This window comes from Cygnus olor, chromosome 12 (assembly GCF_009769625.2).
Source record: "Cygnus olor isolate bCygOlo1 chromosome 12, bCygOlo1.pri.v2, whole genome shotgun sequence".
Classification (NCBI taxonomy): Eukaryota; Metazoa; Chordata; class Aves; order Anseriformes; family Anatidae; genus Cygnus; species Cygnus olor.
The window spans coordinates 1,513,040-1,529,697 of NC_049180.1; the positions used below are offsets into that span (position 1 = coordinate 1,513,040).

A 16,658-nucleotide genomic window follows, 5' to 3' on the forward strand; every position below is an offset into this window, starting at 1 on the left:
TGCAGCCGAGGAGGAGGAAGGAGCGATGTGTGTGGTGATGCCGTGGTCTCGCGAAGGCCGATGCAGGAGCCACCTGCCAGGAGTTGGCTGCAGGCGGCCTGGCCGGCGTCTCTAAACGCAGGAATTTCTGTCGGCTGCGCTTGTCTGAGGCTCCAGCGATGGTCTTGCATGATCTGAAACATTAAGGTTCTTTATTTCATCTAACTGTACCTAGAGCCTAGGGTCGAGGCTTTGTTTGAAATCACAGAAGCCGCTCGTTTTGGCCTCGCTTTTAGAGCAGCTGCACAGGGAAACTTGGAGCACGTGCCTGAGCTAATAGTTTCTGAAATACACAAGCTACAACTGCGTGACTTTGTCTGTGCGCATTTTCAGCACATGGAGCTCCAGAAGTTTCAGTTCTGCACCAGCTTTCTCACTGCTCACCCGGCGCCTGCGTCGCTTCCTGCGCCTTGGTGCACGCTCGTGGTGGATTTGTGCTCACAGTTGCTTTTCCTCTTAAAATCCCAGTAGGAAGAAGCTTAGAATTAAGCAGCTAAATCCTTCAACCTGTGCTGCCCTCCCTTCAGAAGCAGGTTTTCCTGCAGCGTTTGCAGCAATCCTTTCGCCACGGCACGGCCGACCCCGCGCCCGGTGGGCACCCTGGAGCGCCGGCCTGTTGGGTGCGCGGGGCTGCGGGGCTGGCCCTATAACGGGAATGTTGGCAGGCCGCCGGCTGCCAGAATATCCTCCAGAATAACCCCTTATCACATAGGCTCAAATAGCAACGCCGTATTCCTGTGCTAGAAACATCGCAGCCCCCGGCTCTCCCGGCTGAGCCCTGGGCACGGACGTCCCCACTCGCCTCTGGGCCCGGGGAGCCCTTCACCGGTTCCTGGGGCCGTTCGGTTCGCACAGCCCCTGGTCCCCCAGACCCAGCCCCTCCTGCCCTCGAGGCCTCTGTCTCCGTGCCAGTTGCTGAGGGTTTCGCGCTGCACATCAGCCCAGGCTGGCCTCGCTCTTCTGCAGTGTGGCACTGGGGTTTTAGCTGGGTGAAATGAGCTGGCCTCTCCAGCAAACCAAGCAAGCGCTCGCTGCTGCGGCCCTCCCTGAGTGCGCAGGGACCTGCTGGGATGCTCAGAGCGGTGCCTCAGCCACTATGAGCCATTCTTCGGTCTCGACGAGCGGGTAGAGGATGGGGCTGGCAGTGCTGGCTGCTGTGCCAGCCCTCGGTGCCCCTTCCTCGCTCTCCTGTCCAGAGGACAAAAGCCGTTTCTTTCCCCCGTGGCTGCAGGGGGGCTCGTTTCTGCTGCATGCGCAAACCCAGCCCTGCGAGAAGGGGAGGAAAAACATGTCAGGAGGTTGGGGTGGCAATCGGTCCCTCCACGGTCTGGGGAAGGTGCTTGCTAACCTGCTGTCTCCTTTCTCTTCCCAGGATAAAGATAAAGTTTCTCTAACCAAGACTCCCAAGTTGGACCGGAGCGATGGCGGCAAAGAGGTGAAAGAGAGGGCCACGAAGCGGAAGTTGCCTTTCACTGTCGGAACAAATGGAGATCAAAAGGACTCAGATACAGGTACAGGAACCGCAAACCCCACCGTGGAGACGGGAGCCATGGGGCTGGTGGGACGCACGCGGCGCCCGACGTTCACCCGTCCGTACTGGAGCGCTGCTCCACATCTCCTGTGGTTTTGTAATCGGAGGAAAAGGCGGTGAGCAAGAGGAGAGCTCCTGAGACGCACGGGCACGTCGGGAGCTGAGCGGATCTGGGCCCTTGTGTTCTCAGTAACACACGTAACGGGACCGGGGATGGCTCTGGGGGGGGGGAGGCTCCCCATCCTGGGCTGGCGGTCAGCTCCCTGCTGGTTCTCACTAACCCAGCTGACGAGCTGCGGCTCCGGCTGGCCGAGAAGCAGCGCTGGGCCTTGCAGTGCGAGCTTGGAAATCAGTGAACAAAGCCGAGTTCCCTCTAAAAGCAAAAAACAAGCAGTAAAAGCTAAGGTCGCACGCGCCCGCCTTGAGCAAACTCGCTGTACGTGTGTCTGTCTGTAAACGCATTTGCCACCTCTGCAGCCACGCTTTGTTGTTTGGGGACTTCAGACTTGCAGGACTTCGTTACCTGAAGCTGAGAAACCCTTTCCAGTCGGCGCGTGCACGCACAAGGGCAAAGCCGGCGGTCAGAGCGATGCGCCCCAGGTGTGGCTGCTGAGACGTGGCTGCCTGGGGCTGCTGGCAGTCAGGGGCTGGCCAGGGGGGTGCAGCGACCCCCTGCACCGTGAGGACACCAGCGCGCCCCGCGTGCCCCCTGCCTGGCACTGCCACGGTCACCTCTGCGGCTGCAGCCCCGGCGAGCACCCGGTTCCCAGGAGGTGCCGGTGCCGTGCCGGGAGGCCGGAGGAGTGCAAGCAATGGGAAGAGCTTTGCTCTGACTCAGGCCTCTTGTATTTATTGTTACTCTTCAGCTGCAACGGAGCCGCCGGTTTTCCTCCGCTTTGGAAGCTGGGAGGGCAAATTTGGGAAGGTGACGAGCGCTGTCGTGGCCGCGCAGCTCCCGCGCTGGGCAGCGAGGACACGCGGTGGTGGTGGTGCATCCTCGGGGCTGGCCACGCGTTTCTGTGGGTCTCTTTGTGCCGAGTGGTAATTCTTTTTTCAGTTGCTGAACTCCGTGTCCTGAGAGAGTTTCAAAACATGAATTCACGGAGCCGAATGGCAGCTCACGCTGCTTGCCGTTTGTCGGCGTGGAGCGTCACGTCGGCGTTCTTGGTGTGCAGAGGGGCGAGAGCATCACGGGGCGAATACACCTCAGCGTGCAGCTGCGGGACGAAGGGCAGCCCCCGGCCCTCCGGGACCAGAGGGAGCCTGGGCTGGGGGACCCCAGCTCGCTCCCCAGGGAGGCGCAGGGGCACGGGGAGGGCTTTGGCTGGGGGATGGCTCCGGCGCACAGTGCGCTGTGCTCCCTGGGCGCGTGCAGGAGCATCACCTCTGGGTGCCGGGGCACGGCCGCGCTGATGAGCCACAGCCGTAGCTGCTGCTGCTTCCTGTCGAGGGCGTTTCTGAACCACGTGCAGGACTCGGTTGAGATTTTAAACCCAAACTCACTTAATGAAGGGCTTCCTGGCCCTTGTGGTAGCTGGGACGTCACGGCCGGGCTCTGCCAGCCCGCTTCCTGGGGGACCAGCAGCAGTTGCCTGCTGTTCAGAGGGCTCGGGTCTCCTTCTGGCTGTGGAAATGTTAGAAATGGTGCTGCCGGTGGCATCAGGAAGGAAAAGAATTGAAAAGGAGCAGGCGGGCAGGGACAGCCCGGTGCTGCTACCAGGAGAGGGTCGTGTCAGATGCGTCTTCCCCTTCCCCTCCGGGGCTTGGCGGAGCTGTGAGCAGGGGAGCTCGCTGGTCTCAAAGGTGCATTGAAAGACAAACGGGGCTCAACAAAGGCTGGAAAGGTGTGGGCGAGTCATCAGCAACCGATTTGGTCGAGACCAGGGAGAGGAAGTGACTCAGCCCCTGGGGAGGAGATAGCGGCGGGGAGCTGCAGATGAACGGCACGGAGAGCCAGGCCGATGCTGAGCAGGAGCTGGTTTCTCTTCTCCGAGGTCTTTTCCTCCAGGAACCAGATGCTTGAGGTGGGAGAAGCTCCCTGGCACCGTGCTCCCCTCTGGCACCACCCTGCTGTGACCGTGGGGTCCTTCTCCTCCTCGGCCGGGCTCGAGGACGGCTTTCCCTCAGGGGAGAGACCTGTTTGAGGCTGCACAAGGGTTGCGCACTTCACACGGGGCTGGAGAGGTGCCCCTGAGCCTGTGCAGGTGCAGTCAGTGTCCCACAACACCCACCGGCCACGTCGTGCTGGCACACAGCTGGAGGACGAAGGACAAAGCTTTGGTCTCGAGCAAGGGGCTGCAGCAAGGGGGCCGCGTCCGGCTGCCCCGAGCAAGGGCTGCTTTTTTCTTCCCTTCCTAAACTTCGATTTCAGCTGGTGTGAGAAGTGGGATTGCAACATCAGCGCTCGCCGTGCCAGTTCTGGGGCTGACCTTCGATGTTTTGTGCAATGCAGCCGGACTTCCTGGGCCGCTGCACGCGGGCTTTCGTGTTTGCCTGAGGAAGGTTTTGCTGGGCTGTTCCACAGCCACGTGAAATTCAGCTCCAAGGATGTGGGAACTGGGAGAGGGCTCTTTTGCCTGTAGTAGGATTTTTTCCCCTCTTTAAATGTTTAAGCAGTAACGTGAAGCCTTGCCCGGGTTTGCTGCGGCGGCTCATCTGCCCCAGCACCGTGCAGCCGCTGTCCTCGCGAGGGAAAAAAATTTACATGAATCTGTAAGCCTCCAGACTGCTTGTTCCGGATCCAGCTCTGTGGGAGCCGCATCTCTGCCTGAGACTTCTCCTGCCTTCCTCCTCTCCCCTCGTGCAGCATCTCCCCACATCCAGACACTGCCGAGAGCCTACGTGCTGCCTGGCAGCAGCCAGACGAGTAAAGCCAGCTTCTCCCCAGCACTTCCAGCAGCCTGTGAGGCTTCGTGCAGCTCTTCAGTTACGCGCCGCGCCGAAAGGAGGTTAGCCATTAAAATAAACATGCACCAAAAAAAAAACCCACAGCTGTGTAGTGCACAGGGTGCGAGAGTCTGGAGTAGGGTGATGGTTGGACCAGGTGATCTCGAAGGTCTCTTCCAACCTTAATGATTCTATGTCAGCCGTAGTGGGGACGGCCTCTTTAGCTTGATTTCGGGCTGTCGCTCGGGTCCCTCGGCTTCCTGTAGGGTGGAGCTGTGGTTTCTGGGCTTTTAGTCATCACCGGGGAGAGGTAGGGCTTAATAAAAATCTCCAGGGCACTTTGAGTTAATTTTGGCTTCCCGGAGCTCTCCGGGGAGCTGGAAAGACCTGAGCGAGGTTGGGCCTGCTGTGCTGTGCTGGTTCCCCCTGGGTGCAGAGGCCGGCCTCCCCTGGAGACCCCCCCGGGGGAGGAGAGGCAGGCGCTGGGCTGGGTTTGCCCCTTAAGGGTGCTGCTGGCTTCTGGTGCCTCCAGCCCCACTGCCTCCATGCTGCTCCTTGGGCCTGGGCGACATCTCTGGGGCAGGTTTTGCACATTTGCTGGCAGACTCAGAGCACGTAAGAAGCTTGGGTTTGCCCAGATCGTGTCCAAACCCCGCCATCGCTAAATAACACCCGGACTTGAATCCACTTACTCCAAAATCACAGGCGGAGGAGCCGTCCTGTGCCTGTGCTCGCTGGCGTAGCCGTGCAGTGAGTGCAACGTGTGCTGCTCCGTGTCGGAGCATATCACGGCTGAGCTGTGCAGCCCTGGCCTCAGCAGCGTTATTCCAGAAACAAATGCCTCACTTTTAAAGTTCCCCGAACACCAGAGAAGTTCTAATTTTGAACCGTTTTGTCACGCAGACTTTGGTTTCTCTGGCAGCTCTCGTGCTGGAGCCGAGGGCTTTGCGCAACTGAGCTCTCCCACCGCCTCCCGCAGGGGAAACAAGGGCAGCCAGCGGTGAACGGGGGTCAGGACGAGTCGGGGGGTAGGAGGGGACCTGGGGAAGCAGGAGGGGTCTGGGGGGGCAGGAGGGGACTTGGGGGGCTGGAGGGTCTTGGGGGCAGGAGAGGAGGGTGCAGGGGCCGGAGGGGTGCTGGGGGTAGGAGGGATTTTACATTCCTCATTGCTGCCTCCAGCGCAGCCGCTGCTGCTTCCAGCGCCCGGCCAGGCCGGGAGGGGTGGACGCCGTGTGGTTTGGTAGCGCTGTGGCTTTGGGTCATGGGATTTCTCAGCACCGCTTGGTGTTTTTGTTGTTGTTGTTACTGGGGTGCGAGCCGAACCAAACGGCACCGCAGGCAGCGGTGGTGGTGGTGCCGGGGACGGCGCGGGTCGGGGCCCTGGCGCGGTGCCGGGCACGGAGCAGGAGGTGGCTCCTGTCCTGGAGGAGGGGAGCAGCAGGTTAGGTTCCCTCCCGTGCTGTCAGGGTTAAAGTCGGCGTCATCCTGCCTCTGCTGTGGTCTGGAGGCATTTGGCGGCCGTCTCGGCTTTCTGGGATGGGGGAGCACGGCCGGAGGGCGGGTGTGGAGAGTGCGGCCTGAGAGTCCCCAGAGCTAAAAGCCCCTTCAGCCGTGTCCGTCTCCTTCAAAAACAAGACGTGAAAGTGGCATCGTGCTTCCGAGGTCCTGAATAACAAGGTAGGGTCCTCCTGCCGGGAGGCAGCGGGGAGAGGCAGAGCCCCACCAGCACCGTCCCGCCGTGGAGGGCGGCCGCGGGTCGTGGTGGCGGCGGGCGTGAGCGCAGGCAGCGGGACCTGGCCTCGGAGCCTCCTTCGTGCTGATCCCCGAGCACGGTACGTGGCGCTAATTGCTGGGTTACCAAGCCCGATGAATCAGCCGAGCTAACCCGCCCGCTGCGTCCCTCCTGGACGCGGCCGCTGGGCTGCCTACCGCCCGCTCGTGCTTGGAGCGGCGCTGCGACGGGAGCGGGCTCGCTGGTCACAGGCGGCGGGGCTGGCGAGGGGATCTGTGAGAAGCAGATCGCCGGCTGGTTAAAAAAATGCATCTGCGGACCAAGCCGCTATTTGTGTGCGCCTCTGTTGCTGGCTTCGGGCGGATGTGTGCAGCTGGGGGACTCAAATGGGCTGCGCTGCGTCGGGCCTTTCTTTGGTTGTATAATTTCGGTCCTTTTACTAAAATAGTCGAGAAACTGTTCTCACCTAGCAACCGGGGAGAGAGTGAATGTCAGAGCTTCTTCGCTTCTAGCTGGCTCCATAATGCCGGTACAGTGTGCCGAGGCTGGCAAACAGCAGCCTTCAGATCACCCTTAGAAACTCCCCGTGTGCATCAGCCATCTGGGAGGTGCTGTGCGGGAAAGCAGGTCGCTTGATGATGGGAGCTGCCATAAATCTCCCTCCTCCCCCCCGCCTCACCTCCTTAACATGCAGAGGGAGAGGCTGCAGTGTGCTGGGTCTCTGTGAACCAAAAATCTATCAATGATGGCTTTTTCTCTAATACAAGAGCTTTTATCAGCGCTGTCTGCAGAGTGTCCTGCCCCCCGCTCCCGGAGGGGGGCTGCGCGGGCGAGCCTTCCTCCCCTCCTGCTCCTCCTCCTCCGGTTCTTTCGGCCTCGTGGGAAATGAAAAGTGTGGACCTGAATTCTCTTTCGGAATTATTCCTGTTTAACATGGAGATTGCTGTATCTGGTAGAAGCCCCGGGGTTCCTCCTGCAGCCTGTCTCGGCAGCCTGTCAGTCGATGGCCGCCCCAAAGGATGCGTTTCCACCCTTCTGCGTGGTCGTGTTGTCTGTCCAGCAGGGCTGGCTGGGGGCAAGGGCTGGTGTTTGGATCGCCGGCTATCTGGGGCACGGCGTTAAACCTCTCCGCCTGAGCGATGCTCTTAAAGCTACCGAGGCCACGGGGGTCAGGGCCTGCAGATGCTCCGTCGCCGGTGAGCCGGGGCCGGGCGCCGGGGGACCCTCCCCATCCTCGGGATGAGGAGCAGCGCTCGGGGTGCCCCCCTGCCCTGCTGCCAGAGCAGACCCTGCTACAGCGTTCCCTCTCGGTTCCCTCTTGGCTTTCACGTGGCTGCCGTGCCACATCCCCTCCCTTCTCTACCTGGGGGACGTTCACACTGCAGGCGCTGCAGCACGTGCGTGAACTCCCTGGTACAAAACGTGCCTCCTGCCTGCATCAGGCCCCCCGGTGCGGCTGTCGAGCCTGAATGCCTCATTCCTCCGCTCGTGGGCCGTTACGTTATGGTCTCAGTGCCTTCGTGCCAGCCCCGCTGCCCTCCTGCTGCCATCTATCATTGATCTGCCAATGCCACTGCTGTTTAACCTGCTGCTGCTGTCCTCCCCGCGCTGCGTCCTGGTCCTGAACTCCGGGGGCATCTGCTGCGCCCGCTCACGCCACGCTGCCTTTCCCTCTGCCCGCAGATGTAGGAAGCCCTCTGCTCGTGCTCAGCTGTCAGCAGCGTGCAAAGCCCGGGCGTGCAGCGTGCGAGCAGGGCTCTGGGTACGGTACGTGTCTGCGTGCTCAGGCTCGGCGCTGCCCGTGCGGGGCCGGGCTGCTTCCCCTCGCTGGAGCTGGCGTGCGCCGAAACATCTTGTGCCCTGTGACTTCTGCAGTAGAAATGAGTCACTCTTACGCATGCCAGGCTGTGGATCAGGAAGGCAGAGGCTTGTGCGGTCTCTCGGGGGTGCAATGCAGTCTCCGTTGCTGTCTGTGCCGTTCTAATTTATTCTTATTGATCTGCTGTTTGTGTGCTCGCTCCGTGAATAAACTCCAAAATCCCGACCCGTGAGCGAGCCGGCCGGCAGCGTCCCCGTGCAGTGCGGAGCTGTTCGGCGCGAGCTGCTTATTTGGAAATGGTATTTTTCCTCAGGGTACCACCTTATATGCCTGTGCTGTCATGCCGGAGCCGTTCAAACGGATGCTTTTTGCATTACAGGGTGCGACACACGGTAGTGGGGAGCGGGAGCTCAGCTGCAGCTCTCCGCGATGCCTGCACCTCGTCACGCCAGCCAGCAACCTGCGAAGGTTTTCCCCTCGCGCCGCTCCCGTCTGGCTCCCGGCCTCGTCCTCGCTCCCCTTCCTGCCGGGGCCGAGGCTCAGCCCCGGCTTTGCACCCCCCGCCGAGGCAGCGCCGGCGTTGCGTGACCTGGAGCTTAATTCGGACACGGGAGCCACCTGCGGGCCTTTGTCCTGGAAAGGCGCTCGTGGTCTGCCGCGCACAAGAGCGGCGTTCGTAGCCCTGGAACAAGAAGCAGTTCCCCGGCTGAGGCTTTGCTCTGTGATGGAGGTGGAAGCAGACGGCAATGAGCTGATTTAAAACTGGGTCCCTGGTGGTGGGGCTTGTCCAGAGCCCTCTGTGCTCGCCCCTCCTGTGGGGCACACGCACGGTGCTGCTGCTCGCACGGCCCTGCGCTCTGCTTCTGGGGGGGCCGCCCTGCACAGCCATTCTCAGCCTTAGCACAGCCTCGCTAAGGGGTTTTAGTGCCAAACGTTTTATTCCTGCTTGCCGAGCTGTGAGCGTTTCCCTCGGTTTGCTCCACGTTGCTGCAGGGCGTTGCAGAGAAGCGCTTACTGAGGGGAGCAGCCTGCAGGAGCCACTGACACCCGGAGCCTGTGAGCCGAGGTGTTCATGCGGGGTCCCCACGGACACCTGGTGACAGCCAGGCTCTGAGCGAAGTTTCCCAGGCTGAAATAAAGCGGGCTTGCAGCAGGGCAGGGCCAGGGAAGGCTGCTGAGGGCCGCGTCGCCGAGCGGGGCCACGTTGTGCTTTCCTGCTGACCCCGAGGCCGGCCGGGTGCTGCCAGAGCATCGCCTCGGGGTCGTTTGTCGGGGAGCACCAGCAGGAGAAGGAGGCAGGGAGCAGGACGCCATCCCCTGGTGCCGGGCCCTGCAGCGCCTCCGTCCCGCGGGGCACCACGCACGAGCCCGGCTCCTCGGCTGCTGCCTCAGCCCTCGCCACGGCGCGAGCAAGCGGGAGCGCAGCGATCGCTCTCCGGTTTATTTCTGTCGCGTGGATCACATGGCTCTTAATGCTAAATGTTGTGTGGAGGAGGAACATTCTCCAACTGTAGAGCTAACAGGAGTTTAGAGGTTTTCGGTTGAACTTTGTAGTCGGTTTGGGGAAATGGCAGGCTCCTTCTGACAGCCCGCGGCCCCCAAACGTTGCTGTTCTTCCTGGGACTCCCCTGCACGCCCACACAGCCCCTGCCCCGTCGGGTCCTTACACACGGGCTGTACGTGTGTAAGGCGTGCCCCGTGCTGTGGCAGGGCTGGATGTGGCTGGGGCCTCTGCCGCCGCCGGGCACAGCAGGATCAGACGATGCTGGTGGCACGCGGGGCTCGGCCGCGGGGCTCGGGGAGCTGCCCGGGCTGACTTGTTTTGTTACCGTAACCACGCTGGGTTTAATTTTATTGTAAGCCATTAAAAAGCTATCCACTTGCCTGTGATCTGATTTCATCTCCTAGCTCTGCTACCGCTGCCAGGGTGACCGAAAGGTGGCTTTGGAGGATTAGGCGGGGGTTCTCCGTCAATGTGCGCGCATCCCCAGGGCGGGTGCCGGGAGGTGCGGTGCACGCTGGTTGGGGCCATTTCGGTCCTGAGCACCACTGACCGGCCCCGCTGGTATCCGGACCCCGTGCCCGAGGGGGCCACGAGAGCCCGGGAACTGCGTGGCACCTGCAAGCACCCAGGAACCGGCAAAGACACGGGTGGCTGATGTAAGCAGAGCCCGGAGTTGTGCAACCGGCTCGTTTCTGTAGCGAAGCGTCACCCAATTAGCGCGGTTCAGGTGCGTGGCTGGCGACTGGCGCGGGCCCAAGGCTGTTTCTGGTGCTAGGCTCGAGGGGACGACGCGGGGCGGCCGCGTTGTGGCTCTGGGGCCCTTGTGCTCGTGCCCAAAGCCGCGCTGGCTGCCTCCATCCAAACCGGGGGTGTGGGTGGGGACGGGCTCACCGTCTGCATGCGGGGAGCTTGCACGCAGCTAACGTGAGCGGTGAGCTCTGCCCGAGGCGCTGCGTCCCCGTTACACCACAACAGGGGCACGGAGGAGGTGCGAGCCGGCTCGGGGTGGAGCGGTGCCGTTTGCTCTGGCCTGGTGGCTGTGATGGAGGGGAGCGCAGGGAACGGGAAGCTCTGGCTGCGCCTGCCCGCGAGGCCGAGGTGGTGGCACGGGAGGTCTCCGGTGCCTGGGGCGGCTCAGAAGCGCTGCTGGGGAGTTTGGGCTCAGTGCTGAAACCCGTGCCTAAAAACAGAGAGTGAGAAATGTGCAGGCAGTGCCATCAGCGCAGGGATGTGCCCAGCGGGTCCCCGGTCCTGCTGCTGTGCCTGCTGCCGCGGGTCCCAACAAGGGCCCTGCTTGTCTGTCACTGGCTGATGCAAAATATCTCTTCCTTCGGCTTCGGAGCCTCCCCAGCATCCAGGGCAGTGTCTGGTGGTGTCTGCCCCAACAGGGAGAGCTGGCTCGAGGCTGCACGTCGTCTTGGAGCTCTGCGTCTCCCCCGCTTCTCATGCCCAGTTTCAGGACCCTGGGTCTGGGAGATGCCGGTGAAGGCTTAGTGGGTTCCCTTCCCGGGCTGCTCAGGGTTGAAGCCCTGTAAATTGGAGAGGGTTATCAGGCATGTACTTGTTTGCAGACCCTGCTTTGAGACTCCTCGTGTCCCACCATCTTCTGGGATTCTCAAAATACTTTCAGCACGACCAAGAGCGTGTTTAGATTCAGACTTCCATGTAGAAGAGACACAGACGTGTGCTCGCTCGCTGACTGACCTGGTGCTGTGTTCTGCTGCTCAGGGTTCTCAAGCAGCATCTGAGCAGCCCTGGCTCAAGCCTGTGATGTTTGGACCAGGAACTGCTCGCCTGCACTGACAACTTTTACACATGTGGCCCCTACAAATGCTGTTCCCGGCCCTCTGTACGCAGCAGGAGCCCTGCAGCCAGCCTGGCCGGGAGCGAGCTGTGCCAACGCTTAGAAATAGATGGGAGCAGCGTTGGATTTTCCACTCACACGCACCATATCTTCCTTATGCTTTTTTGTGGGTTTAGGACAGTTGCCTGGTAGGAGGCACGCAGCTCGGCTCCTTGGCAAGGGATCGCTGTGCTGCTCTGCAGATCCATTTTCTGTCTCTTGCTTGGCTGGCTCTGCGAAAGGAAACTTTAATTTTTGTTTCCTGAGCTGACACCTTGGAACTCGGGACGCATCCCCGCAGCGGTGCTGAGCAGCGTGCAGCAGCACCAGGCGCTCGCGGGGCGGGAGCACCGGGAAGGGCTGCCAGCGCTCCTTGCAGGGGAAAAGAAGTGAGATTTGCATCAAGAAAACTGGGAAAATGCTTTCAAGAGTCGAGCTTCTCGCAGGGCTTAGGCATGTGGGCTGGCGGGGCCGGCAGAGGCAGCACGGTGCTCACTCCTGGTTGTTTTGGGAAGGATGCGGCCGAGCAGCGTGTCGGCTGAGGGTGCGAGCTGCGTGCTGGGGGCCCTGGGGAGGAGAGGACCGGTCCCCTGCTCCGTCCTGCCAGGGCTCGGTCTGCGCCCATGGCTCGGGTGCAAAGTCCACGGCTTGGCGGTGCTGAAGGGGTGAGGTGGCAACGTTGCCGAGCTGTCAGCCACTATCTCGTTAGCACTCTCTGTTGATGCTTTTAGATGCCTCCAGTTCAGTCCATGCTGTGGTGGTATAAGGCTGCGTACGCTCCCCGAAGCACCATGGCATGAAATGGAGGCTCCTAGAAGCAAGATGGAAGAAGGTACAGTACCGGCAGTGGCCCCACCACGGAGTCGCTTCCTCTGCCTCTTGCGCTGATGTTTGCTGGGGGGAGAAGGGAGCGGGGCAGAGCCCCCAGGAGCCCGCGCCAGGAGAGGCTGCGGTGGAGGCGATGCTGCTCCTGCCCCAGGTCTGTCCCATCCCATCTCATCCCATCCCATCCCATTGCACGGTACCAGAGCTGGCGGGCAGCAGGAGCGGGTGCCAGCGCTCCCACCGCAGGGATGTGTCCTTCACCAGAGGCTTTTTTATCCGTGAGAGACCGGGATGGACTTGGAGAGCTGTGAGCGCTCTGCTCGGAAAGGAGCGTGGTTCCCGGGCGCTGCGATGCTCACAGGTTGTGCTTTTGTGTCTCGTTGCATCACAGAAAAGCAGGGTCCAGAGCGGAAGAGGATTAAAAAGGAGCCCGCCACGAGAAAGCCTGGCTTGCTGTTTGGAATGGGCCTTTCAGGAATCCGGGCAGGCTACCCGCTCTCCGAGCGCCAGCAAGTCGCTCTTCTCATGCAGATGACAGCCGAGGAGTCTGCAAACAGCCCAGGTGAGCTTGGGAGCAGCTCCGTGCTGCTGCCTTGGGGGGCGACGCTGCGAGGGGCGAGCTCTCTCCCGGCTGTTTCTGCCCCCTCTCCGAGCCCTGGTGGACGTCTCCTGCTCCAGAGCAGCGAGCGGCGTGGCACAGTTGGGCGCAGGAGGGCGGCTGCGCTGCCGCAGGGCTCTGCCAGGCCCCTGGGGTGCTGGGTGTGGGGGAGCGTTGTGAACCGAGGCCAAACACCAGCCTCTGGTCTTTCAGTGTTCCTTTTGGGGAGAAGGATAAGGCTGATGATAGCCAGCGCGCACTGTAACGTGAGATGCAGCGCAGCTGGAATGTGTTTACCATGGATTTGGGATTTTGGTAATTTTTATCTGTTGCGTGACCCCCCCTCTGGGGTTTTTAGAGGCGCAGCGTGCTATCCGTGTGTGTACATCTGCATCCTACACACAGACGCTGCAGCTTTTAGCTGCCTGTTTTGTTGTCCTTAACGCAAATCTAGCTGCTTATGTTGCTGTTACTTGAAAACCAGCAAAAAGCTGTGTAGTCTTCAGAGCATTCAGCTGTTCCCAGAAAATGTGCTCCCCTCCCAAGGCTGTCAGACCTCACATGTGCTTGGTAAAAGGCCACTTCCCTTAGGAAATGAGGTTTTAGGGTAAGGAGCTGCATTGTCTACTCCTAAATCATGGGATTGCCTACAGTCCTTGCAAGGACTGCAGTTCTCTCCAGCGGGCTTTGGCAGCCTGCAATTAATATCTGTATTACACACACACAGGCTTTCCTCTGTCTTCACATCAACTTCAGAGGCTGTTAACTCTCAGTGCCTTGCGGAGAGCGTTTCAGTGGAGAGGCGAGATGAAACGCGTTGCAACAGCTCCCTCTAAGGGTTTAGGTCTTGCTTTGAGCTGCAGCTCTTGACTGTGTTCTCTCCTCCTCGCAGTTGACACAACACCAAAGCATCCCTCTCAGTCCACAGTTTGTCAGAAGGGAACTCCTAACTCTGCCTCCAAAACCAAAGATAAAGTAAATAAGAGAAACGAGCGAGGAGAGACTCGGCTGCATCGAGCTGCCATCCGAGGAGATGCCCGGCGCATCAAGGAGCTCATCATCGAGGGTGCAGATGTCAATGTGAAAGACTTTGCAGGTAAGCAGCACCACACCAGGAGCTCTGCACTTTGCCGTCGGGTTGGATGTTCCGCCTGGAGAGTGGCTCCTACCAGGGAAAGTTGTTTCCTTACGACACAGGTTTGCTACTTGAAAAGGAGAGATTAACCAGAAACAATGATTTTGCCTTCAGGGGAGGAAAAAATCTTGCTGTCCTTTAAAAAAAGAAAACTACAGATTTCTAAAAGTAAAAAATCCCTGGAAAACATCTGCTGCTGTGTTGGAGTTTGGCAGCCGAAGTCTTGGGCTGTCCCGGCTGCACCCACTCTGCTCCTGCCGGGCTGGGGGTGCGGAGCTGGGTGCGATCCCTGCTCCCCCTGGGGCTCTCGTGGCTCTGTGCTCTTAAACGGGACCGGGACCCTCTGGGCCATTTCTCGTTCCACGCAGGTGATGCCCGGGAAGTCTGGAGGAGGATTTGCAAAGGGAGGCAGGCTGTTTTAGCTCTTTTTTTTTACTTAAAACGTAAGAAACGTGCATAAAGATATGAAAACACGAGGTTTGTGGAGTCGTCACTCCGGAGTCGAATGGCTAATGCTGTCAGCTTCCTGGGGCTGTACCCAACGCGGCGTGCTGCTGAGAGGAACCATGCCGCTCCTGCACTCCTGCACTGACGAGGGGGCTAAATTAGCACGAGGCAGGCTCTCTTCCGGCACGTCCGAGAGCTCGACTTTGCTCTTTGCTGTTCTCTTTGCACGATTTTTTGGCTATAAATAGCTATGCGTGTTCCTCTGCCTGGGTGATTAATATCAGTGCTAGACGGAGGTATCAGCTGTGATTAATTCTGGGCACAGGTGCCCCTTGCTAACGCTCCCGGTGAAGGTAACGGGCGAGCTCCCACGGCGCTATCAGCAAAACACCCAAGGAGCCGCGTGCGTTTGCTGGGAAACTTCAAAACAGCTTCTGCTTAAAAATAGTCTGTTTGAACATGATAAAATATTTCATCCTGTGTTCTTCAGAGGTTTGTTTGAGAACGAGAGCCGCTGTTACTGTGGAGATGGGCTGTTTGGTTTCTCTCCGAGATCAGGGCCTGTTTTGCCGTGGCATGGCTGCTTGCTTTGGAAAGCACACAGAAAATATTTGTTAGGTCTGTGTGGGGGATGTTTCAGAGCAGCGTCTGTAGCTCAGAACTCAGCCCTGCTGTAGGACGCCTTGTTTCTCTTACAGACAAGTTGGAAGGGGAAGGGATTTGAGACCTAGCTCCCGCATGGCATCAGCACATCTCCCAGTTTCATAGCCAGAACTTTGCCTTTGGGTTTGCCAGGGCTGTGCCATTTCTAGCAGACAGTCTGACTGCCCGCGGTGCAGCCCGAGGGGAAGGTGGGGCTGGTCCTGCAGGGTGCCCTGAACTGCAGGGCAGGGCTGTAGGCTCGTGACTCAGGCAGCGGTGGTGCACGGAGGTTGCTTTTCTCTGTTTCTGACTCTCTTCATGAAGGTGATGCCCAACTCTCGGTGTCTGTTTGCTTGCAGGCTGGACGGCGTTGCACGAGGCATGCAACCGGGGTTACTACGATGTTGCAAAGCAGTTGCTTGCTGCAGGCGCAGAAGTCAACACCAAGGGGTTGGACGATGACACCCCGCTGCACGACGCAGCGAATAACGGGCACTTCAAGGTTGGTTGTGGCTGGATTCCACGGCTCTCTTTTAATGACTTTTTTCTTCTTGTGTGTCAAGCAGCCACCTGTGCAAATGCAGAGATTCTGGTTATTTTATTATCATTTGCTGCTGATAGCCGTGTAGCGGTGAGAACCTCCTGCCCCCGCACTGATCAGCATTTTACTTGCACAGGAGGAGAGTTCATTCTGGAGCACAGGGAGAGAGCATGGCTTTGCAGCTGGTTCTTCTCCCCATTTTCCTGCCCAAATTGATTCACGTTGCTGTTTTTCGTCTTCTTTCTTATCGATGTCTGTTAGTGCCCCAGGGCTTGTCCTGTGGCTGACAGCGGGCTGCTCTCCAGCTTGAGCATGTCCCTTTTTGTTATATATAAAAGATTACCAAAAAAAACCCAACAGATTCAAAACATCTTTATGAACACTTACAGTCTCAATTTCCGTTTTCAGGTGGTGAAATTGTTGTTGCATTATGGAGGGAATCCTCATCAAAGCAACAGGAAGGGGGAGACACCTTTAAAAGTAGCTAATTCTCCCACCATGGTGAATCTGCTCCTGGGGAAGACGACGTACCCCTCCAGCGAAGAGAGCTCAACAGGTGAGGTTGACCTTTTCGTGCATGCGGAAGCAAGGTCTGTGGCCTGCAGCTGTCTGTTAATACAGAGACATTGAGAGGACAGTGAAGTTAGGCTGTTTTCAGAGTATCTGCACACTGCTGTCACAGTCAGGAGCCCATCTGTAGCTGTAACCCAATTACAGGTGAGGTAACTGCCAGCCCGTAGCTCCGGGAGCTCTAGCTCTTTGCCCTGGAAGCCCACGCTGAGATCACTTGCCTGGTGCATTCGAGATGTAGGATGGGAAGTCAGTTGCAGGTAAATGGATATTTTACATTTAAAAAGTGGGTGAGCTCCCAGCTTGTGCACAGACAGGAGGACGTTGGAGCAACGCCGAGGTTTTCAGGCTGCGCTGCCACCCAGCAGCATGCACTGCAAGCGCCCGCCGCGCCGGTGCCGCTGCTGTGCCTGAGCCAGGTGGGAAACGTCACAGGCTTCATTAGTGCTAATTGGAGGAAACATTCCTGTCTTATGGGGAGTCTTGGCCTACCCTATTTGCAGTCATAATCCTGTTAAAAAGTTTTTCCCTTGCTACATGCTGGAT

At 59.3% G+C, this 16,658-nt stretch overlaps 1 protein-coding gene across 1 annotated transcript in view; it reads left to right on the plus strand.

The window, feature by feature from the left end:
• The window catches only part of ANKRD11 (ankyrin repeat domain 11), a 117,126-nt gene that overhangs the window by 89,272 nt on the left and 11,196 nt on the right, over window positions 1-16,658 (plus strand). The window contains 5 exon segments of the mRNA XM_040571406.1: window positions 1,412-1,550; window positions 12,571-12,741; window positions 13,670-13,873; window positions 15,361-15,503; window positions 15,951-16,098. Of these exon segments, the coding sequence (XP_040427340.1) occupies window positions 1,412-1,550; window positions 12,571-12,741; window positions 13,670-13,873; window positions 15,361-15,503; window positions 15,951-16,098 (805 nt within the window).